Source organism: Capricornis sumatraensis, chromosome 7 (assembly GCF_032405125.1).
Source record: "Capricornis sumatraensis isolate serow.1 chromosome 7, serow.2, whole genome shotgun sequence".
NCBI classification, from domain to species: Eukaryota; Metazoa; Chordata; class Mammalia; order Artiodactyla; family Bovidae; genus Capricornis; species Capricornis sumatraensis.
The window spans coordinates 88826568-88851467 of record NC_091075.1 but is presented as its reverse complement, the minus strand read 5'-3'; the positions used below and the strand labels follow the sequence as shown (position 1 = coordinate 88851467).

The 24900-nt window shown below is 36.2% G+C and overlaps 1 protein-coding gene across 1 annotated transcript; it reads right to left on the bottom strand.

The window, feature by feature from the left end:
• Positions 1–791: 791 nt before the first annotated feature.
• On the bottom strand, positions 792–24900 carry DCK (deoxycytidine kinase). The gene is made up of 7 exons (XM_068975560.1): positions 24810–24900; positions 21102–21217; positions 8799–8992; positions 7184–7331; positions 5478–5593; positions 3249–3339; positions 792–1014 (listed from the first exon to the last, which is right to left on the bottom strand). The coding sequence occupies exons 1-7, from the start codon at positions 24898–24900 to the stop codon at positions 988–990; spliced, it is 783 nt and encodes a 260-aa protein (XP_068831661.1). The 3' UTR covers positions 792–987.

The window sequence follows — 24900 nt, the reverse complement described above, 5'->3', positions numbered from 1 at the left end:
TTTTACCTATAAAAATGGTAAGAAATTTAAGGAAAACTGTAATTCCACCTCAAATGATTTAAAGACAATCAGAATTTAAGCCAACACTTTAACTGGAATAGTAATACTCCATTCTAAAAGAATGGTCTGTGACGGGAAAAAGCAGGCAGTTATTTGGAGTTCCAAATAAATTAAATCTTTATACTCATGTAATAATCTTCAGTTATCTTTTAAGTGTAGCAACATTTCCTCTTTAATCCTCTAAAATCCCATGCAAAGATAAAGCCTCACTCATACCACACATGTAGAAACAAAGGCAGGAAAAAGACAAAATGCCTTTTAAGTTATGTCATTACAAACTGGGAACAAAGTCTAACCTGCTACTCTACAAATGTGTTATGGACACCTTAATAAATATCAGTGAAGTGATTAAATATTAATCCCGATCTTAACTTCCACATCAATTAAGGTGGAAGGGAAAGCACCTGATCAAAACTATTTGCAATGAAACCTCATAATCCTTTTTTGACAGATTTCTTAAATTCCACTTTTCAATTTTTAATAGATACACTAATTTACTTACACAGGACACATTATCATTTATGTAACATTAAAGTTTCCAGCTAAGAACCTGGTCATTGAGATGAGAAGCACCAGAAAAAAAAAAAGTTAAGTAGCTGAGGAGGATAATAGAGGAAAGACAAAAGGAGACTGGATCCTTTATGATGTAGCTTAACTACTATAACGATTCTGGAACCACCTAATGCCAGACTCCTTGTAAGGGATACTTATATGTCCTTGTTTCTTTAAACCCACAAAAGAGAAAAAAAAAAGCTAGTAATAAACTTTTGTATAGGATTCATTAAAAAAAATTTTTTTTCGGGGGGTGGGGGAATAAAAGTAGTTAAAAACTTGGGTTTAGACGAGAGACATATGAAAATGGACCCATGCAGATACACAAAGCTGAAGAAGGTGGAATCATCTGGTTGCGTGTAGTCATCAGCAAGATCACAAAGTGCTCAAAAAGTCTTTTACCTGAGGGAAGGAAAAAAATATTAATGTAATTCCTTGGCTAATTTCAGATATCTAATTTCAGATACTTCATTTTCCATTAGAAGTATCGAACAGCTGAAGACCTCAACTGTATAAGTAAACTCTATCACAAAGCTACAGCATTTACTTTCAAAAGAAATATTAACAAATACTTGAGTAATAAAAGATGAATGATCCAAAAAGTAATTACAGAAGTTATTAAATTTACATCTGAGATTGATATAGTTCTATAACAGTCATAATACTAATTTTCTCTTTATAATACCACAGACCCTGACATGTGCAGCTTTAGCACAGATAACATGAGTAATTGCAATGGTTTAAACAACTCTAAAGGTCTTGACTGTGTATGTAATCTATGTAATAGATTTACAATTTTTCTGAAGCACAAATGTGAATCATACATAGACTATAAATATTAAAATGTGATGAAAGGTCATTTAAGGAGTGAATGAACCTAACCAAGTGACCAATGTCACAATACAAGATATGGCTCTCTATATATTTTAGACTATAGAGTAATTCTAATGGATAGACAAAAAATTATTGCCTTGTAAAAATACATGAAAAAGATAGCCAAATTCTAACACTACTAATTAAAGTAAAATAAATAAGTCTATGAAATGATGATCATTAATCAAAACTATGAAGTGCTAGCTAAAATGAAAAAGTGACTTTACAGATTCATATAGCTAAAATAATGGTTGGTTTTAGTATTGCAATGGTTGACTTAATTTTATTTATTTTAACAGTATCACAAGTGAATTCTATCCTATATTTTTAACATCATTAAATTAGTGAAAGTGAAAGTCATTCAGTTGTGTCTGACTCTTTGCCACCCCATGGACTATACAGTCCTTGGAATTCTCCAGGCCAGAATACTGGAGTGGGTAGCCATTCCCTTCTTCAGATCTTCCCAACCCAGGGATCAAACCCAGGTCTGCATTGCAGGCAGATTCTTTACCAGCTAAGCCACAAGAGAAGTCCTTAAATTAAATTAGTGAAGAGGTCGCTTAAATTTTCCAGATATGCTTTTTTTGAAAGTCAAAGTATTAGTCACTCAGTTGTGCCTGACTCTTTGGGACTGCCTAGACTGTAGCCCTCCAGGCTCCTCTGTCCACGTAATTCTCCAGGCAAGAATACTGGAGTGGGTCTCCATTACCTTCTCCAGGGGATCTTCCTGACCCAGGGATTGAACCCAGGTCTTCTGCATTGCAGGCAGATTCTTTACCACTGAGTCACCAGGGAACACCACGGGAAAAACAACTATATGCTATAGTAATCTATAATGCTGAGATTTTTCAAAATTCTTAATATACTTCATAAATGTTAAACACCTATTATAACAAAGAGCAGACATTTTATGACAGGAAAAAGAAAAATAAAATTTCTCTCAAAACTAAACAAACAACAAAAAAAGGGGGGCTTTTTCTTTAGATCTTAGATCATTAAGTAAATTAACATGGATAGCTTCCCTGGTGGCTCAGACAGTAAAGCATCTGGCTACAATGTGAGAAACCTGGGTTCGATCCCTGGGTCAGGAAGATCCCCTGGAGAAGGAAATGACAAACCACTCCAGTACTCTTGCCTGGAAAATCTCATGGACCGAGGAGCCTGGTAGGCTACAGTCCATGGAGTCACAAAGAGTCAGACACGACTGAGCAACGACTTCACTATAGGGATATTTATTATACAAATCCCATTACTAGTCTCTCTCAAGTATTCATCAATATATTCTCTTCCAGTCCCTTTATCAATATGAGCACCACTTAATAGAATATAGTCAACTCTAAATATATGGAAGATTAACTGATTAATGACTCAATGATTAGGCAATGCTAAGTCACAGACAAGGCACCAAATAAAACTCAAAACTATAAATCTTTAATAACAAGACTCCAGCTAATATAAAAATGGGTGAGATCCATATCCTGTAATTTTAGAGGGGAGTAAGCAAGAACTTTTATTAATGTTACTCCTAAAATACAGATGAAGAAACGAAAGGATAAAGAAGGTCTTATTTTATTTAAGGCTACAAATCTAGAAGTTAAAGTTAAGATGAAAATCTAAATAGGCTAAATCCCTCTAAAGCTCTTAACTGTCTTTTAATATAACTCTGTCATCTCTCATTAGAAGATCATTTTCTCAGAAGTTAGAACACTTTAGACAAGACAAAACAACATTATTTATCATCTTTGTATTCAACATAAATCTACCTTTTCAATTAGACTGTCATGTTTGTCTTTAAAGTCTTCATTAACATCCAGTGTTAAGATAGGCACTTCTTGTAGATAATCAAAGTTGGTTCTGTTCAAAAGGAGAGAGATGAAAAAAATACTTACAAAAAGCAATAAATAAAAGAGAAACACTAAAAACATATACTTATGCCTTCATTTGAAAATCAAAATGTTATCCACTGTTTTGTATTAAAATTATCCTGCAAGTACTTCATCTAGCAATGCCTTCTTTCTCACCAAAATTTACTATGCATATCTAAAAATCTCAGATATAAAATGTATAAAGCATTGTGAAATGTCAGTTCAGTTCAGTTGCTCAGTTGTATCCGACTCTTTGCAACCCCATAACTGCAGCACACCAGGCCTCCCTGTCCATTACCAACTCCCAGAGTTTACCCAAACTCATGTCCATTGAGTCAGTGATACCATCCAACCATCTCATCCTCTGTCGTCCCCTTCTCCTACTACCCTCAATCTTTCCCAGCATCAGGGTCTTTTCCAATGAGTCAGCTCTTCACATCAGGTGGCCAGAGTATTGGAGTTTCAGCTTCAACATCAGCCCTTCCAATGAACACCCAGGACTGATCTTCTTTAGGATGGACTGGTTGGATCTCCTTGCAGTCCAAGGGACTCTTGAGAGTCTTCTCCAACACCATAGTTCAAAAGCATCAATTCTTTGGCACTCAGCTTTCTTTATAGTCCAACTCTCACATCCATACCTGACCACTGGAAAAACCACAGCCTTGACTAGATGGACCTTTGTTGACAAAGTGATTTCTCTGCTTTTTAATATGCTGTCTAGGTTGGTCATAACTTTCCTTCCAAGGAGTAAGTGTGTTTTAATTTCATGGCTGCAATCACCATCTGCAGTGATTTTGGAGCCCCCAAAAATAAAGTCAGCCACTGTTTCCCCATCTATTTGCCAAGAAGTGATGGGACCAGATGCCATGATCTTAGTTTGTGAAATGTAATTCTCCTGAAAAACCAAAATCACACCAGAAAGTAGGGATGTTTAAAGATGAGAAAACTAAAGATCATGGAGACCATTCTGGGGCTCAGAGATTGTCTAAGATTGAAAACCAATAAGTGAGATGGATTTGAACCAAGATTTGACTAATGATAAAGTACAGTGATCTAAGACACAAATCTGAAATATCTTAAATTCTGTCTGAAAGAGAGTATAGGCATAACTCAGAGATACTGCAGGTGCGGTTCCAGATAACTACAATTAAATGAATATCACAACAAAGCAAATACCACAACAAAGCAAGTCACACATATTTTTTTGGATTCCCCATGGTTACAAAAGTTACATTTACACTATACTGCAGAGCCTGATGATGGGCTGCTGTCTATGGGGTCGCACAGAGTCGGACACGACTGAAGCGACATAGCAGCAGCAGCAGCAGCAGCAGTACAGTAAATGTGTAATATCATTATGTCTAAAAAAAATGCACATAAAAATACTTTATTGTTAAAAATTGCTATCATCTGATGCTTTAGTGAGTCACAATCTTTTTGCTGTTGGAGGGTTTGAAATATTTCAAGAATTTACAAAATGTGACATAGAGACACAACATTAGCAAACACTGTTGGAAAAATGGTGCCAATAGACTTGCTTGACACAGGGTTGCCAGAAACCTTCCATTTGTAAGAAATGTAATATCTGTGAAGCACAATAAACCGAAGTGCTATACAACAAGGTATGAGTGTGTGAGTGTGTGTGTTATTTGTTCAGTTGTATCCAACTCTTTGCAACCCCAGGGACTCTATCCCACCAGGCTCCTCTGTCCATGTAAATCATCAGGCAAGAATACTGGAGTGGGTAGCCATTCCCTTCTCCAGGGGATTTTCCCAACCAAGAGACTGAACCCAGGTCACCTGCATGGCAGGCAGATTCTTTACTGTTTGAGCCACCATGGAAGCCCACAACAAGGTATGCTTGTACCTAAATAATATATACAGACGTATCTCTTACTTTATTCCTTAACGTGAACTCCATATACTATGCTGTAAAGACAACCGGAGGAGATTAGCTATAAAGACTTCAAGAAATTAGGATCTCGTTGCAATAAAAACAGTCAAAATTCACACTTAATTCTAAGAGATCCTACATTACTAATATAAATGACTGAAAATAAAAACTTATACATGTTTTGGATTAAAATTTGATAAATTTAAAATCAATAGTAAATAAGGAAATCTTACTTTAGTGTTCTATGCAGGAGCCAGCTTTCATGCTTATAGTGAAGTTTCTCCAAGTATTCAAGAGGAATGCCTTGTTCTTCGTTTCTTCCCCGTAAATATATTCTATTCAAGCATTTCTAAAAGAAAAAGCAATAAGAAAGGGATAGGAGGAGTGGTGGAGGCAAGAAACAATTCAATAATTTTCTCGTTAGCTGCCATTAAATTTTTCTTCTTTAGTGTCTCTTTATTTATGCTAGCCAAAAATCTCTGTTTTTCCTAGAAAATGGAATAGTTCAACTTTCCCTCCATGGGTTTTTCACCCATTTGGTGGTTCTAAACCAAGAATTACTCTCAAAAATAAATCAAAATACCTCTATAAACTTTTGGCATCCATACTTGAAATATAAAGTATAAAATAAGTTTGGTTAAAAAAACAAAAAAAAAGCACCTGTGATAAACCATGATGGAAAAAAATATGAAAAAGAGTATATATCTGTATAACTGAGGCACTTTGCTATATCGCAAAAATAAAACACAACACTATAAATCAACTATACTTCAATAAAATTAAAAAAAAAAATTTTTAACTTTGGCATACAAAATGTGTTTCACAGTCTCTTATAAATCCTCTCTTTTCAAGTAAGTAAATGGTCCTCTAATCAAAAGATACCATAAACAATACTGATGAAATAAAGTTTTGTGTTAGACTTTAAGATGTGGACTATGAATGTTTCTAGCAGAATTAAACTATTAGTATTCTTTGTTTTTTCTTCTATATTTGTACTTACTATTTTCATAAATTAAAACCAAAAATTATTTTCAAAAATAAACGTGAATTTCAAAATTGGTATGGTTAAATTCTGGCTTACTTGATACTAAAAGAGGAACAAAATCATCCCTTAGTATCAGAAACCTAGTTTCTTTGAAAATTCAGCTTCAGTAGCAATACAGTATTCTTTCAGATGAGAAGTCATGATATCTACATTCACCAGAGCCTATTTTGTGACTTAGGGAAAGAAAGAGGAATAAAAAACAGAAAAAAATGGGCATGCAAGCACCAAAACCAGAAATTTCTTAACAAATGTAAGCTTTTATTTAGGTTAGTTTTATGAAAGGCATCTATCTACTGGGTCTTTCTGAATTCATTACATAATTTCATAAGTAAGTAAGAATAGCTCTTTACAATCTATCACAAAAGGCACATTTTCAAGTGAGCTCCCTTAACTCAAAATGGCAAGGGTTCTCTAAGTCTCCTGTCAACTACAGTCACTTCTATCTACCCATTCCAAGACACAATCATAAAGGATTCCTGACATGGATCTCCATCAACTTTGCCACTTATTCAGGAAATATTTATTAAGCTCCTACTATGTACCCAGACCCAGTTCTAGGCCCTGGAAATTCAACAGTAATTAAAATATCCAAAGTCCCAACTCCTGAAACCTACATTCCAGGAGTTGCTTGAGCAAATTTCCTAATGTAGCTGTGATAGATAAGAGGCCCTGAAAAAGTCAGGAAGAATAATGAAGACTAGAACTGAGGAAAAAATGTGGAACTTCCAAATGTGGCCTTGTAGTTTTCTTAGGAAAACAGAATGTTTCTACCTATACACTTAGGAATTTCTAATTTGGAGGTGAGGCAGTTCTAAACTGAATTGCCTTCTCTACACACTTAAGGATTTCTATTAATAAGTCTTCAATGGATCCAAAAAATTTTTATTGTCTCACCTCAGGAGTGGCTCTAAGATAAATGATTCCATCTAGTTCAAGGCTTTGGCCAAACTGGTTATTCATCCAGTCATGCCAGTCTTGATAAATAGTCCACTCTGTTTCATTCATGCAGTCAGATTCATACAAATTAGATGCAAAAATATACCTGAAAGAGAATCTGTATTAACACAAATTCTTTCCAAAAAGCACAAAGAGAAAATTGATCTACTAAATGGACATGAAACATTTTCCAAAATCCTACAGCAGATAATGGCTTGGTTAGCAAGGAAAAAAAAAAAAAAAAAAAAACAGGAGTATTTCGAACTATAGAAAGTATGTTCTTGCCAGTGGTTCCCAAAAGTGTGGTGTGAGAACCCCTGGTAGTCCCCAAGACCCTTCCAGGGGTTCTGTGAGAGGCCAGATTACTTTATATACTGTACTTCAACCAAAAGCTTAAATAGCTTAAAAACAGAAGCACAAATGAGACTCCATCTGACTTCAAGTTAGACACTAAAGAGATCTGCATGCTGCTCTTCTCAGTTTTTTTAAAAAAAATCTAATTTCACAATTATCTTTTTCGTGTTCATATGTAATGGATTTACTATTACTAATTTAAAATAAATTAATAAATGTTTCTGTATTTCTCAATCTTAATTTCTAATAACATATAAATATCAATAGGCCACTAAGCTTTTTGGGCTCCTTAATAATTATTAAGAACAGGAAGGGGTCCTAAAGTTTGAGAACCTCAGTTCTGAGCTAACTCTAGTAAAAGAATCCTTACATAATAAGCAGGGTAATTCTGATGCTGCTAAGTCGCTTCAGTCATGTCCGATTCTGTGCGACCCCAGAGACGGCAGCCCACCAGGCTCCCCCATCCCTGGGGTTCTCCAGGCAAGAACACTGGAGTGGGTTGCCATTTCCTTCTCCAATGCGTGGAAGTGAAGTTGCTCAGTCGTGTCTGATTCCTAGCGACCCCATGGACTACAGCCTACCAGGCTCCTCCGTCCATGGGATTTGCCAGGCAAGAGTACTGGAGTGGGTTAATTCTAAGCCCCTCTCAGAGATATATGACCTCCTAGTTCCAGGTGCAAGTCTAGAATAGGGATCCAGATTTAACCAGAGCTGATAAGAATTTTAAGAGGATTGGAAGAAATAAAAACTCTGCAAATTTGAAAGAGATGAGATGGCCAGCACACCCCACCAGTTTCCATGGCAGCTAGATATTATTCTTTTGTTGTTGCTATTTAGTCAATAAGTCATTTCCAACTCTTTGCAACGCCACGGACCACAGTCTGCCAGATTCCTCAATCCATGGGATTTCCTAGGCAAGAATACTGGAGTGGGTTGCCATTCCCTTCTCCAGGGGATCGGCCCAACCCAAAGATCGAACTCACGTTTCCTGCACTGGCACGCAGATTCTTTACCACTAAGTTACCAGGGAAGCCCAGAAATTATTCTAGAACTTCCTTAATGCCATTAGTATCAAACTGCTGAAGGTATTAAATGTCATTTTCCATCTCAAATCTCTATTACTCTGTGTCTGTTGTTCCTTTGATCCCCAGGAAACAGGGGAAAAAGTCCAGTTCTAAGCCAAGATTCCAAATTGACAAGTAAGGTAATTTTTATATACCTGTCACTATACACAGATCGTTCAAAAAATAATACTGGTTTCTCTGCATCTTTGAGTTTTCCATTGAGAGCAGCAAGCTGAGCTCGTATTCGACTGAGGCAGGCATATGACTGGAAGGTAAAAGACCATCGTTCAGGTTTCTCATACATCATCTGAAGAACATTCCCGCCACTTTTCTGAGATGTTGTCAGTTCCTATTTTGAATTTGAAAAAAGAGACAAAAAGCAAAGTAATGATCAATAGGGCTATTTTACTATTTTTAAGTTAAAAAAATAGTTGGATAAACTAAAAAAAAAAACAAACGACCCAATCAAAAAATGGGTAGAAGACCTGAATATACATTCTTATAAAGAAGATATACAGATGGGTAATAGTCACATGAAAATATGCTAAAAGTGGCTAATTTGGAAATCAAAACAATGATATTAACATCTACCTCTGGAAACAGTGAAATTACTTATTGTTCTTACAAAACATCACAAAAGTTTACTAGTAACATGTTTCACAGATTTGTTCAGATTTCTAGCCTAGCACCTCCTCTGGACAGAGTACTGTGTTTAAGTAACTAAATAGGAAAGGTCATCTTAGGTCCCTTCCAGTATTTCTTTCACACTGAAAAACTCCTGTGATACCTACGCAGTATCTATTTGCTAATCTCTCTTCAATGGCAGCATCCACTTGACTACTCTAGATGGTTAATTTCTTGTTATTAGATTTTTATATAGTCTGAATTAAAGTAGCTTATGCTAGGGAACATCTGATTTAATCCATTATTTATTTATTTTTAAAGAGGCTTAGCACCCTAGTTCAGTTCAGTTTAGTCGCTCAGTCATGTCCGACTCTTTGCAACCCCATGAACCGCAGCACACCAGGCCTCCCTGTCTATCACCAACTCCCGAAGTCCACCCAAATCCATGCCCATTGAGTTGGTGATGCCATCCATCACCATCTCATCCTCTGTCGTCCCCTTCTCCTCTGCCTTCAGTCTTTCCCAGCATCAGGGTCTTTTCAGCTCTTCACATCAGGTGGCCAGAGTATTGGAGTTTCAGCTTCAACATCAGCCCTTCCAATGAACACCCAGGACTGATCTCCTTTAGGATGGACTGGTTGGATCTCCTTGCAGTCCAAGGGACTCTCAAGAGTCTTCTCCAACACCATAGTTCAAAAGCATCAATTCTTTGGCACTCAGCTTTCTTTACAGTCCAACTCTCACATCCATACCTGACCACTGGAAAAACCACAGCCTTGACTAGACGGACCTTTGTTGACAAAGTGATTTCTCTGCTTTTTAATATGCTGTCTAGGTTGGTCATAACTCCTTCCAAGGAATAAGCGTCTTTTCATTTCATGGCTGCAATCATCATCTGCAGTGATTTTGGAGCCCAGAAAAATAAAGTCAGCCACCGTTTCTACTGTTTCCCCATCTATTTGCCATGAATTGATGGGACCAGATGCCATGATCTTAGTTTTCTGAATGTTGAGCTTTAAGCCAACTTTTTCACTTTCCTCTTTCACTTCCATCAAGAGGCCCTTTAGTTCTTCATTTTCTGCCATAAGGGTGGTGTCATCTGCATATCTGAGGTTATTGATATTTCTCCCAGCAATCTTGATTCCAGCTTGTGCTTCCTCCAGCCCAGCACTTCTCATGATGTACTCTGCATATAAGTCAAATAAGCAGGGTGACAATATACACCCTAAATGGTACACTAAACGAATCTCTAATTTGCAAAAGATACAGAAAGTAATTTTGAGCATCTATCCATTGCCATTTCACTACTACAGGTCAAAGTCAGCAAATGCTAACATTTCAGGCTTACAAATCAAAACAAAGGGGGGTAAACAGAAAGAAGCCACTGAAATTTCTTCCTCAGAGTGACAGATCTATTAAACAGATTAAATTTATTAAAGTAGATTAAAATAGACCAAAATAGATTGCATGGTAACAATATATTAGAAAACTTTTGATATTAGAGTTGTCAGACTAAGAAAGAAAAAACAAAACTGAGGACCCAGGGTTCATCAGCCTTTTCTATATCAAGCTATATAAAGGTTCTCCCCAAAGCTGTACAGCCTTAAACTTGTTTACTAACTTTTAAGGAATAAAATATGACTGCTTAATCCCTATTCTCAATCCTAGGTTAAATAAATGCCCCTGAACACTTTCTGAAAGTTCATGCTCAAAGTAGGTGTTTTTCCTCTGAGGGAGGAAAAAAAAAATTTAGAAGTGTAAATACTACAACGGATCTTAAAGTTTCAGTTAAGAACTAAAAACCACACAAACACATGGCACTCTGAGGCAGAATTTACATTTCATACCACAAACCACATAATTAAGTGAAACTTCTTCTCAAAATTGGAAGGAAAAGAAAAACATAAAATGGCAAGAGGCCAACAGTCAACAATAGGTCTGTTTAGAAACACTGAGCAGATGATGAACTGAAATAAAGGTGTAACAGTTGCCTTCTCAAGCTGCTTAAAGAATAAATGCAATTTTATTAGAGTTTCAAGGACTTTTGTTAATTTAGTTATGAATGGACTGTCTACTAATTCATCATCCTCCAGGGAGAAAATGTTTCATACAAGCGAATGTTTCCAGCTAAGTGAAGTTTATCAACTCAACCAAAACTTTTCTTTAGTTGGTTTTATAAAGAGGACACTAGTGTATATTTTATTTTCCTTCCCTGGTAAACATGGCATTTTGAAAATTACTCTCAGTAGCAGAGACAACTTTATGAACACTGCTGGTGGATTTATGAGAGAAGTTAGCTAAACACAAGCTGCCATTAACACACATGAAAATATCCAGAACAATAAATAAATAAGTATCAGGCACAAGAACACCAATATGAAAAGATACATGTACTCTATGCTCATTGCAGCATTATTTACAATAGCCAAAATATGGAACAACCTAAGTGTCTGTTGATGGAAGAATGGATAAAGATATAGTATATCCATACAATGGACTACAACTTGGCCATGACAGAAAACAAAATCTTGCCATTTGTAACATTAATGGACCTTGAGGGTATTATGCTAAGTGAAACCAGTCAGACAAAAACAAATACCATATGATTTCATTTACAGGAGGAATCAAACAAAGCAAAACAAAAACCCAGACTCACAGATACAGAGGACAAATAGGTGAAAGGAAGGTAGGGGGTAGGTGTTGAAATGGGAAAAAGGATCAAGAGGTGCACACTTTCAGTTATAAAATAAATAAGTCATGGGGACGAAAGGAATGGAGAAAGGAGAATAAAGGCAATGACAGGGTATTAACTTTGTACGGTAACAGAGGGTAACTAGACTTACCGTGATCATCTCACCATGTATACAAAGGCTGAATCACTATATATTGAACATATGAAACTAACACAATATTATGTGAATTACATCTGAAAAATATACTTAAATATTAAATATACAAATGTTAAATTATTAATTTTCAAATAATAAAAAATATAGGTTCAACAGGTTTTTCACTTCATTAAAGGATTAGATGTATTTGATACTAAAAAAGAGGGACAGAATAGTAGTGGTATTCATGTATTATGAAATTCTCTGCAGTACAAATGTTCATTCAAAACACAAAATTTAAGTCTTGATTTAGTCTGCTCTATTTCTGGTTGCATTATCTTGGCTTTCATGGCATATTTTTTAGAAAGAATATGCTTAGAAATGTGAACACAAAGGGCATATCTAAGTTTTCCTAAAAGTTTATTTTTTTATTGTGTTAAATTAGAAAATAGACACTATCTATTGAAGAACTAATAAGTTCATTACTCAAAATATCCCCTCATAAGAAAATACACTTCAATTTTAATGATAATAACAATAATACCTACCATTTATTATCTATTTTATACCAGAGACTATATAAAAAGATTATATACATTATCTCAACTCTATGAAATAGTCATTACTGACACTATTTTATAGGTTTAAGAAATGGGGTTCAAAAAGGTTGAATAACTGATTAATATCAATAAATCTAGTAAGCAGCAAAACTAGGATTCAAGCCTAAGACTGATTCTAAAGCCATATTTTTTCCAAAACGCTGCTCTGCTGTTACATACTGAAGTTACATCTATAAACAAAGTGTTTGATGCTCAGTCGTGTCCTACTCTTTGCAACCACATGGGCTGTAGCCTCCCAGGCTCCTCTATCCATGGAATTTTCCAAGCAAGAATACTGGAGTGTGTTGCCATTACCTTCTCCAGGGATCTTCCAGACTCAGGGATCAAACCCAGGTCTCCCGCACTGCGGGCAGAATCTTTACCTCTAAGCCACCAGGAAAGCCTATATCCTTATCTCTGAACAATACTTACATTTGATTTCTTGAAGGGAGATATATAGATACTATATGGGTAATTTAACTGGTGCTGGTGTTCTGTATTTTAATAATTTTATCTCAGACATGGATAGCTTTACATAGTTAAACAAGAGAGAATTCACCAAAGACATAAACACAAAGTTATCAGTGAAAATACATGTGAGTTATTTTTATAAATAAAACTAACCATGAAAGACAATTTTTTGTCTTTATCACTGTCTAGGCTATTTCAAGTTATCTTCGGTGCACAAATACCTATTACCAAAATAACCATTAACTTTATTCTGTTTTGTTTTTCACCAGATCACATGGCTTGTGGGATCTCAGTTCTCTGACGGGGATTCCCCTGCAATGGAAGCCTAGTCCTAACACTTCACCACCAGGGAATTTCCTAAAATAACCATTAACTTTAAAGTAAACTTCAACAACTTCCACATAATTTAACTAAACACGGCACATTTGAGTTTAAGTTACATTAACAAATAAATTTAAGGTATTTCTATTTGGAAACTATGGTGGCAGAAACTACTACATGTTCCATAAAACCAGGCTGTTTTCCTCCTGGACACACAGCTAGGCTTTATTCCCCAGTCTTCCTTGTAATTAACTGTAGCCTTGAGACTCAGCTCCAGTCAGTGAAAATAGGGCAGAAGCAATGTATATCATGTCCAGGCAAGGCCCATAAAAGCCTCTCAAAGGTGAAGATTCTTTGTTTATTCTTTGTTCATCAACTGGAAGCAAAGGACATCAAGGCTCTAGAGCAGAGGTTTTCAACTTCAACTCCAGGGCAGGGGTATCAAAGCATGGTCCCTATTACATCAGCATCAACATCACTTCTGAACTTGCAAGAAATGCAAATTTTCAGCACCCCTGCCAGACCTATTAAACCAGAAACTGGGGATGAGGCCCAACTCTTCACTTTACCAAGTCCTCCAGGTGACTCTAATGAACACTAAGGTTGAAGCATTGTCTGAGAGGTTAGATGAGCCACACTCATGGGTCTCTGAGTCACAGCACGGTATGCCATTCACTCAATATCATCTTTCTAGTAGTCATGCATGGATGTGGGAGTTGGACCATAAAGAAGGCTGAGTGCCGAAGAACCGATGCTTTTGAATTGTGACGCTGGAGAAGACTCTGGAAAGTCCCTTGGACAGCAAGGAGATCAAACCAGTTAGTCCTAAAGAAAATCAACCCTGAATACTCACTGTAAAGACTGATGCTGAAGCTGAAGCACCAATACTTTGGCCTGCTGGTGCAAAGAGCCAACTCATTGGAAAAGATTCTGATGCTGGGAAAGACTGAAGGCAGGAGGAGAAGCAGGCCACAGAGGATGAGATGGTTGGAAGGTATCACTGACTCAATGGACTCGAGTCTGAGCAAACTTCGGGAGACAATGAAGGACAGGAAGCCTGATGCTTCACTCCATGGGGTTGCAAAGAGTCGGACACAACTTCGCAACTGAATAACAATAACACAGCAGCAAGTGCTGCCTTAAATTTATCTGATATATTTAATAAAATAAGCTCAGAAGTGAGCTTGGTTCATTTGAAAAACAGGATCAATTTGCTAGGCACTGTGAATAATAGTGAGATAAAATAGGGTATAAATGCAAAATTAAGTAGGTTTGTTACAAAACAGATAGTGAACACAAGTTTGAAGACTTTTCTGAAGAGACTTGAGGACAATATGCTGGGTGAAATAGGCCAGTCACAAAATGGCAAATACTGCATGATTCACTTACATGAGGTCTCTAAAGTAATCAGATTCATAGACACAGAAAGTAGAATGGTGGTTACCAGGAGCTGGGGGAAGGGAGCAAAGAAGAGTTGTTTAATGAATATAGAGTTTCAGTTCTGCAAGATGAAAATTTCTAGAGACCTGTTCCATAGCAATGTAAATATCCTTACTACTACTACTACTGAGCTGTATGTTTAAAAATCGTTAAGATGGTAAAATTTATATGTATTTTTTACCACAAAAAAAAACAAAAATCACACAAAGACTACAGGTCTTCTTTTATTTGGATTTCCTAATAAATGTCATCTCTCTTACCCAAAGCAAGTCCAAAATCTGCTATATGAAAATAATTTAGAGGATCAATCTTGACTCATCACCTAATCAAAAAAATAATAATCAGCTGGTTGTTCTAAAAATGCACATGCTTAAATTAAAACTAAATAAAAAACCTGTAACACAATTTTACAGTTTTGAAGATGCTACTTTTTGGCTTAGTTTAACATTGTACTGAATTAGAAAATTAACAGTAAGCCAGGATACCATTTTCTAGTTCTTCAGGATAATCAAAGTAAGAGCCCATACAAAAATATTTTCTTCTGATCTTATGCATGAAAGTTTTGAAACTACCAGTTTTCTGAATGCAATTAAGAATAAAATATTAGAAGTTCTATCAAAAAAATACTGTGTATCATCTTTACCAAATTGAGTGTAATTTTAGTGTTTTTTCCCTCCAGAAAGTATTTAGATAAAAAATATGAATGCCTCAGGGTCAAACTACATTAAATAAAAACTAATAGAACATCTCCAGAAAGCAGTTTAGCTACATTCACTTTAAAAATTCTGTATCTGCAGGCCAACTTAATTACACTTTTGAAAATTTATCTTAAAGAAATAATCCAAAACACAGATTTAACCACAAAGATGGTTATCACAGTCCTAAGGAAATAGGCTATCATTCTACTATTTATTAGGCACTTAATTAAGTAATGGTACATGCACACAATAAATTAGGCTGACTTTATAAATCATTTATAGTAAACTTTTAATAACTTTTTTTTGTTATGTTAGTAACATTTTCAATTTCCTTTGACATAAATATTATAAGGAAGAAAAGCAAAGTAAAAAATTATGTATTGTTGGTTCAAGTAAGATCTAAGTTAAATTTTACTTCCCTCCTTGGTAGTCCATGATATCATCTTAATTTTGAACAATAAGTACATACTACTTCATAGTCTTTAAAATTATGTATCTCCACTCACCTGCCAAAATTGGATATAATAAATTATCATCTCAACTATATAAAAGTTACATATGAGGTGGTGGGATTACGGGTAACTTTAATCTGTTTTTGTATTTATATCTATAATTCACTTCATGACAGAATACTTCATGACTTTACAGAAAACACAGATTATTGCCAAGATGAGTAAAAATGAGAATTATCAAGTAGAGATACAAAGTCATTTATCTTTTACTTCTAGTCTAACCTTTGAGACATTGCAAGTTCAATGAAGTTAAGTTTGGTCAAAAGAACCAGAGTCTACTAAACAAGATAATCATAAAAGGATTGACAAAAGTTAGGCGATTTCAAAGGGTATAAGTGGTATTTTATCAAGCATTCTTAATTAATTTTCAAGAATGATTTATCAAAAATATTCTATTATTTCACAGATAAGTATATTTTATCCTTTCTTTCTCAGAGTTACTAATTTTTCAGTGACTTCTCAGTGGTAATAAGTGTTAGATGACAGTAAAATAGCATTTCACAATAAATAACAAAGATCTCTCAAAAGAATTCAGCTCACTAAGAAAAACAGTAAAAAACATCTTCCTAACCATCTGTATATCTCAAAAATAAGCTAAAAGAAAGCAACTCAATCAAAGTTTTTGGGCCTAAATAGTAACATAAATCACCAAATAAACCACACTACTATTTGAAATAAACCTTTAACACAAAGACTGATAGTCATCTGGGTCATATGATTTAAAGATAATTTACCATAGGAGGGGGAAGGTGGGGAAGTTACATAATCTTTTTAGGTACTTTTTGACTCTTTATTTTGCTAAAATTGGTGGCAGCACATCGGTAGTACAGCAACACTTCAGCCACTAGGTGGCAGGTGAAAAAACAAAACCAGCTAAACATGCAGGTGCAAATTAAAACTAGGGGAAGAGATCAGAGGCACTGATAACCCAACATTTCCCATGCTACAGCTACTGCCAAGAAGTGTGATTAAAAGGAGAACATTCAAAGCGGGACTGGCCTTACCAGAGTCATGTCTGAAGACAGTCTACTTCTCACCACTGGCAGCATGCTAAGGAAGCTGCAATTTGGACAGTGGTTCATATCAAAATCCCAAGGAAGAGGTCAGGGATGGGTCTCGGAAAAAAGGGCCCCAGGATGAAGGAAGAAACTCCATTTCTTGAGGTGCAGGAAAAAATAAGATACTGGGAACACATCCACCCATTAGTACCCTCATATTCCACCACCTTATCCCCAAAATACTACCCTCCAGTCTGAAACTTCATCTAGAAATACACAGGATTAACAATATAATGGCCTTAAGTATACACACACACACACACAAATAACATTATCCTCCAAGAATGTACACCAAAATCCAATGTAGATAATCAAATCGTAACATAGTAGACACATGACTGGATTACAGGAAACTGATGAATGTATTTTAAAAGGCCTATGTTAACATTAACTGTGTTGGATCGTCTACATGGTAGTTAAAAAGAAAGTTTGAAATTTTGACTGTGCTACACAAGAAGAAAATGCTCCAGCCCATAAACATGAATATTAGATCCATGAAACCAATGTGAATGGAGACAGATGCATCAATGCACCATAGTCTGATGATGTCAGTCACTAAGATAACTAATTCCCCTGAGCACTGATTCTAAGCTTTAGAGACAACCTTATTATAAATTGTCTCCCCATGTACATTAACGCAAAATTTTCAACCTCTCCTCTCCAACACAACTAAAGGGTTCAATACACTCCTAACACTAACATGATTTACTAGGGTTCTCACTATTAACCAGGAGGCATCTCACATATTAAAATTCTCAAAGGATTGTTTGCTGTTTGAAAAAGAACCCCAAGTCTTCGAGATCCAGAGTTCATTCTACTGGGCGTATATAGAAAATGAACTGACCTACTTCAATGAATCTAATAATTACATTTCTCTCTGCAAATCAAAAGTTTTGACATTTTGGTTTTTGTATATGCTCCTGTGTGCTTGGTTAACATTAGGTATACTGGGAATTCACTGGTGCTTAGGACTCTGTACTTCCATTGCAGTGGGCATGGGTTCAATTCTTGGTAATTGGTTGGGGAACTAAGATCCTGCAAGCTTCGAGGCACAGCCCCCACCCTCCCCCAAAAAGTAAGGTACGCTGAAAGGCAGAGACATTTAGTATGCCAACAAACCAGTTACATGTATTTAGTATGAGTTAGAAGCTATGATATTAAAATTAGAAGTGGAAGTGTTAGTCACTCAGTCATGTCCACCTCTTTGTGACCTCATGGACTGTAGCCCGCCAGGCTCCTCTGTCCATGGAATTCTCCAGGCAAGAATACTGGAGTGGGTTGCCTTTCCCTTCTCCAGGGGATGTTCCCAACCCAGGGATCAAACCTGGGTCTCCAGCACTGCAGGCGGATTCTTTACTGTCTGAGCCACCCAGGGAACGGAACTTCAATGAAGGTTACCTAATCCAATCTAGTCTAACATTCTCCCAATAAAAGAATGCTTTCTGTATTTCTTCCACTGGTTTAATTTGGCTACTTTCTACCTAACCCCTGAGAATTAACTGCACTGATAGTTGACCCCAGAAATGAGGAGGAGAAAGAGTATTTTTAGAACACAGGTCTCTCATTCCTGAATAAAAGCACATTTAAGTAGGGCACTATCAAAGAGGCAACAAGACATACTTTAGGAGGTAAAAATGTAGAGTGAGTGGAGACCAAATATCCAAAACAAAATGGGCAAAAGGATCTGAAAAGGGACTTCACAAAAGAAATCCAAGTGGCAAGTAAATTAATTAAAGGAGCACAATTTCATTAGCAATCAGGGAAATACAAATTAAAACATAAAAGATATTAAATGTTCATCAGAATGACAAAATTTAGGAAGCTGGACAACACTAAATATTGGCAAAGGAATGGACTTTGCACCAGAGTAATTTAACTTCTTATTCCAACAGAAACTCTTGCATGTGTAGGCCAGGATTCACATTCATAACATGGCTGTTTTCACAGCAACTAAACTAGGAATCACTTAAAAACCAATCAAAGGTATAGAATGGACAAAAAATAATAATTTATGAATACAACTGAATACCATATGGCAATGCAAATGAACAAGCTATAGCTGCATGCAACAATACAGACAAATTTCACACACTTATTAAGCAAAAGAAGAAGAAAAGGAATGCAAATGGATGTCTTTATATAAAATTAAAAAACAAACAAAACTAATTGTATTTCTTAGAGATATGTTCATGTACTTTAAATTCTTTTTAGAAAGCAGAAAAATTATCACAAGAATAACAAGTTATTTTATGTGAATGATTACCCCTAGGAGTTATTATCCTTGGGAAGGAGATAATGGGACCTGAGAAGAACAGGGACTTTTTGAACAAGAAGGTAATGGTCTATTTCTTGACCTGAATGACGGTTACAAAGATGTTAGCCTTCAAACTGTTCTTCAAACTGTACATAGGTTTCATATACTTTTCTATTAGTTGTATCGTATGTCAAAAAAAATGCTGAAAGAAGCAAATAAATTTACCCATTTAAAACTGCTGCTGCTGCTGCTAAGTTGCTTCAGTCGTGTCCGGCTCTGTGCGACCCCATAGACGGCAGCCCACCAGGCTCCCCTGTCCCTGGGATTCTCCAGGCAAATGCACTGGAGTGGGTTGCCATTTCCTTCTCCAATGCATGAAAGTGAAAAGTGAAAGTGAAGTCGCTCAGTCGTGTCCGACTTAAAACTCTACGTAAGGCTAATTCTGCCTTTCCTCAAAGACCAGACTGAAAGATCATTTCTTAAGAACATGAAGTCCATATAGAAAGGAGATCCCTTCAGGATTTAGTCCTGGATTATTCAATGAATTACAATGTAGTGAGCTGCTAACCACGCTTAGTAAACAAGTATGTGAGAAAACACTTTCAGTTATACAAAATTAGTATCCTCAAAGTCTGCACAGTTATCTTGGTTAGTGATTCCTCCCTATATATATGATTTACATTTTAAACATTCAATTATTATTCCTAGAGTTCTCACAACAACCGCTACACTTTTAAACTAAACTTTTTTTCCAATAACTCTGTCCTCCTCAGACTAACAATGTAAGTTTCTAGCACACATTTCCATTTTTCCATTTCTCCATTTCTGCTATGCTGCTTTCAATTTCAATTCTCATTTCTCCAGAAATGAAAATCTTAATAATCAGATCTCATTGCTTCTTCATATATATACATACACATGTATGTGTATACACACACACATATATGTATACAATAATAAAAAGTTTTCTGTAAAAAATGGAATGTAACTATTATTTCCTCTTCCTCATTTGCAATGTAGGATGGGTAGTGCTGGGAAACTGAAACTTGTGTCCAGGTAAAAGTCTGACAAGAATGAAAGTACAAAAATAAATGGCTGTCTAAGATAAAAGTCTTAAAATATAAACTAACAAAATTCAGCTATGGAGTAGCTGTTTTTGCTTTTCTTGTTTATAAACAAAATGTAAAAAGACACTCAAGGAATTTACATTTTTTAAAACATTTTAATTAATTTTTAAAAACTTTTAAAATTCTACTTAGCTGCAATGCAGTGCATAATCTTAAGCACATAGTTCAATGAATGTCTAGACATATATATATGAAAGTGAAAGTCGCTTAGCCATGTACGGCTCTTTGGGACCCCACGGACTATATAGTCCATTGGATTCTCTAGGCCAGAATACTGGAGTGGGTAGCCTTTCCCTTCTCCAGGGGATCTTCCCAATCCAGGGATTGAAACCAGGTCTCCCGCACTGCAGGCGGATTCTTTACCAGCTGAGCCACAAGGGAAGCCCTTGTGTCTTGAAGATACAGACTTAAAGCTATATTTAAAAGCTTTATTGGAAAAGGAAAAACCAAATAACAAAAAAAACCCCAAGGTTATAATTGTTTGTCTAAACCAAAATTCTTTATTAAATAAAGTTTATTTTCATACCTCAAATTCATTCTGAGTACTCTGAACATTGCACCACCTGGCAACAGGTTCAGGCACCACTTCCCAGTCCTCACAGACTTGTTTCAGGATATTCACAAATGTTGACTTCCCAGCAGCTGTTGTGAGAGGAAAAGTGAAATTGAGGAAGGAAACAAAAATGCCAAGATAGTCATCAGCTTTTACAAAATTTATAATAGCAAACAATACAAAAAAGAAAAACATTCAATTTTCTAAACTCGCTCAGATTTTTTTTTTAATGAAAAGTTAGAGTCCCTGACCACCTGTATTAATAAGCACATCTGTTTGTTAATGTTTTAAGTTTACCAAAGCCATGGAACAGAATTTTAGAAATCCAAGACCTAGATTTACTTTCCTTAAAAAAAACAATTAGAAATAACTTTGTGGGAAGTAATTAAGGGTATTCTCCCACTTAATTAAGTTTGCAATTTGGGACCAAGTCATTGAATCTCTAAGAGCCTGTTTCCTCGTAATATAATGGAGACTATAATAACAACACCCTCCTCATAGAAACTGTTGTGATAAATAAACTATCACTACAGTGACAGTCATTCCAGTCTCCAGCATTTTCAAAATTCTCCTTTATTGGCTCTATTCATTCAACTTACAAACAAACTTGGGTCTTTCTGATCTAAAACTAATCTAGAAACAACCAAGTAAACCAAAAAATTAATATAAAAATGCATCTAATCCATAGAGTTTCAGGATGGGAAATAATATGATTACTATTGTATGATACTAATTATCATATGACACTCTGGCTAACAGAAATTATAAAAATATTTTTGCAAAGTACTTCCTACAAGCAATAGCCATGTTTCTGCTGTTTCCCTTTCACAGTCCTGCGCACTCTATCCAACTCCTTAAAAAAAAAAAGTTGTTATGTAGTTTATTTCTCCCTGATCATTCGCTAGTTTCTGAAATATCTAGGAGGAAAAAAAGAAAACAGTTCAGATGTAACCAAGACATATATTCTCTATTTTAAAATTACCTGGGAATTCATTCAATTTAATAGTAAGGAGATTCTTGACCAAGAATTTGACAGAGTATAGCAATACTCTTAATGACACCACACCCTTCCTATCTGAAGTCACCAAATATGATTATATTAGTCATCTTAGTCAGCATGTTTTCTCTCTTTCCATATATATGACAAAAGCACACACACACAGATAAATTTATTTTTAAAAAAGCAACAGCAGCAAAGCTTCCTCTTCCTTATAAACTGGATGCAAAAAGGCAAGAAGAACTTACTTTTGACTTGGAGAACTATAATCAAACTTAAAATATTACACAGGTCAATAGAAAAAAACAAACAGCTGAAAGAATTTTAACGCAGAGAGAAAAAAAAAGGGGATGGTCAATCAGAAAGTAACACAGAGAATAGCTGAGAAGCAAAACATGAAAGTCATATTATCACCACAGAATAGACAAAAAATCTTTTAAGGATAAACTAGATGATCATCCGGTTTAATCATAGGAAAAATAATGGGGACCACGGATTTCACGTGAAGAGGGTAAACACAGAAACTCTTAAGGCATTTAGAAGAATGGTGAAAGGAAGCATGTAAAACGCTCACCATTCATTCATTGAGTTAGATGGAGGAAAGGAAGAAAATTTGAGTGGGTAGCCATTTCCTCCTCCCGGGGATCTTCCCAACCCACAAACTGAATTAAGTCTCCTGCACTGGCAGGCAGATTCTTTACCACTTACTTACAGCTTACTTGGGTCTAGCAAATAAGGCAGAGAGGCACATGAACAACAGTACAAGAGCATTAATAAACAGGAACTGACAAAGCCACAGTATCAGGGAAAACTGGTGGTGAGGGACATATACCATCCAAATAGAAAAATAGCAAACGGTTGTTTTACAGAAATGCAGTGTTACCAGATCTTCAGATTTTTCAAGAGAAGCCAAAAATCTAGATGTTAATGGGAAATCTCAACATTTGTAAATGCCAGTAACTAATTAAAAAATTATTTTTTCAAATTTGGGCAGGCCAATATTGTGTAAATGCAGGCCATGAGTTTGCAACTCCTTCCAGTGTTAAGCCATCAGGGAAGTGAGAGATTTAAGTGGGGGTTAACACAATCATATTTGTATATAGAAGGGAAACTCTGGGAGAGTTTAAAGAAACTGGAAATGGGGTGACAAATTAGGAAATTATTTCAGGTGCTGAGAAAATTAAAAGATGCTTGGAAGGAAGTAAATTTCTAGGTATGATACCTTGCTTAACTGGATTTAGCAAAGGGAAGGAATTGTGGTATAGACGTGAGAGGCTGTTCATTCAAATTTACTTTTGAAATGGCTTTGTTCAACTACTTCCTCCTTTTTTAATATATGGTATTCTATACCAATAAGTAGCTGTGTAAAATCACACTAGTAAACATTCATCTTCAAAGAATGTATCCTTCCTAGCTAAGAAGAAATGAGAGTCTGTTACATGGATTTTTCCAACTGTGGTCTCAACAATGGAGCAAAGAAACAAAATGCCCTCCTTGAGGCTGTATTCAGCTTTTTTTTTATTACTTGCAATGCTGCTAAAGCACCTGTCTACCTTGCCTTTTTAAAATACAAGTTCTTTGAACATGGTAAGAATTTAAAAAACTTGCTGTATGCATGAATGGCCAGTACCTAACATGGAACCAAAAAAAAAAAAAAAAAAAATCCTATCAAAACAGGAAGCATCAGGCACAGGTTTCCGGAGGTAAGAAATAGAGAAAAATCGGAAGTTCTCTTGTATCTTGTAAAATGACATCTGGATTAAGAACAGAAGTAGTTGTGGTCTTTGAATCATAACCCAATGTTCACTTGGATGTTGGCTGGGGAGTGAGTGATCCATGTTGCCAAGATCATTTAAAAACTCTTTCCTTGTACTTGAATGTTTACAGCAACTTTATTCATAACCTAAACACTGGAAAAAATCCAAATGTCCACAAGTGGGAGAGATAAACTGTGGTATACCCATGCAATGGAATACTAGAAATAAACAAACAAAAACACAAACGCACAGATACAAGCAGCATGAATAAATCTAAAAGCATTTGCTAAATTAGAGAAGCAAGACACAAAAGGCTACACATTATGATTTCATTTACATGACATTCTGAAAAAGGCAAAACTGTCAGAAATAGAAATCACATCAGTGCTTGTCAGGTGATAGAAACGGAGAGAGGGATGACCACAAAGAAGTACCAGGAAACTTCTTGCAGCGATGGAGATGTTCTGAATTGTGATTCTGGTGGAGGTAAATTATTATTATGTTTGTCAAACCTCATAGAGCTCTAGACCTAAAAAAAGGATCATTTAGCCTATGTAAATTGCACCTCAAGCACTGACATACAGACACATCATTAAAAACAAACAGAACAAAACCATTCCCTTTGCACTATCCCAACGAAGAGGCTGAACAGGACTCCAAGCGCGTCTCACAAGGCCCGGAGGCCTAGGCCCGCGGCCAGACGCCCAGGGGCTGAGACCACCCTCGGGGCATGGGAGGGAAGCTGGGGAAGGCAGAGAGGGCTGCTTTCGGCGTCAATTTAGGAATTCGGGGTCGCGTCCACAAGCGCAGGAGCAGACTGGGAAAAATCCACCCAGAGGAGTAGCAGGGATGCGGCAACGGGGCGCTTCAGCCCCCGCAGCAGCGACTACCCCTGCTTTGGGTCCAACATCTCCCGAGGCCCCTTACCGATGTTCCCTTCGATGGAAATTTTCTTGATGCGGGTCCCGTCAGAGCTGGCTGCGGGAGACGGGCAGCTCCTCTTGGGTGGGGTGGCCAT

Bases quoted from the DNA above. Each gene is read 5' to 3' on its own strand.
- DCK (XM_068975560.1), bottom strand. From the start codon at position 24,900: ATGGCCACCCCACCCAAGAGGAGCTGCCCGTCTCCCGCAGCCAGCTCT. The intron at 5,594-7,183 runs GTGAGACAATAA...TTTTTCTTTTAG, and splicing joins ATCTTAGAGCCACTCCTGAG to AAATGCTTGAATAGAATATA. The intron at 1,015-3,248 runs GTAGATTTATGT...TCCTTCCCTCAG, and splicing joins ATGACAGTCTAATTGAAAAG to GTAAAAGACTTTTTGAGCAC.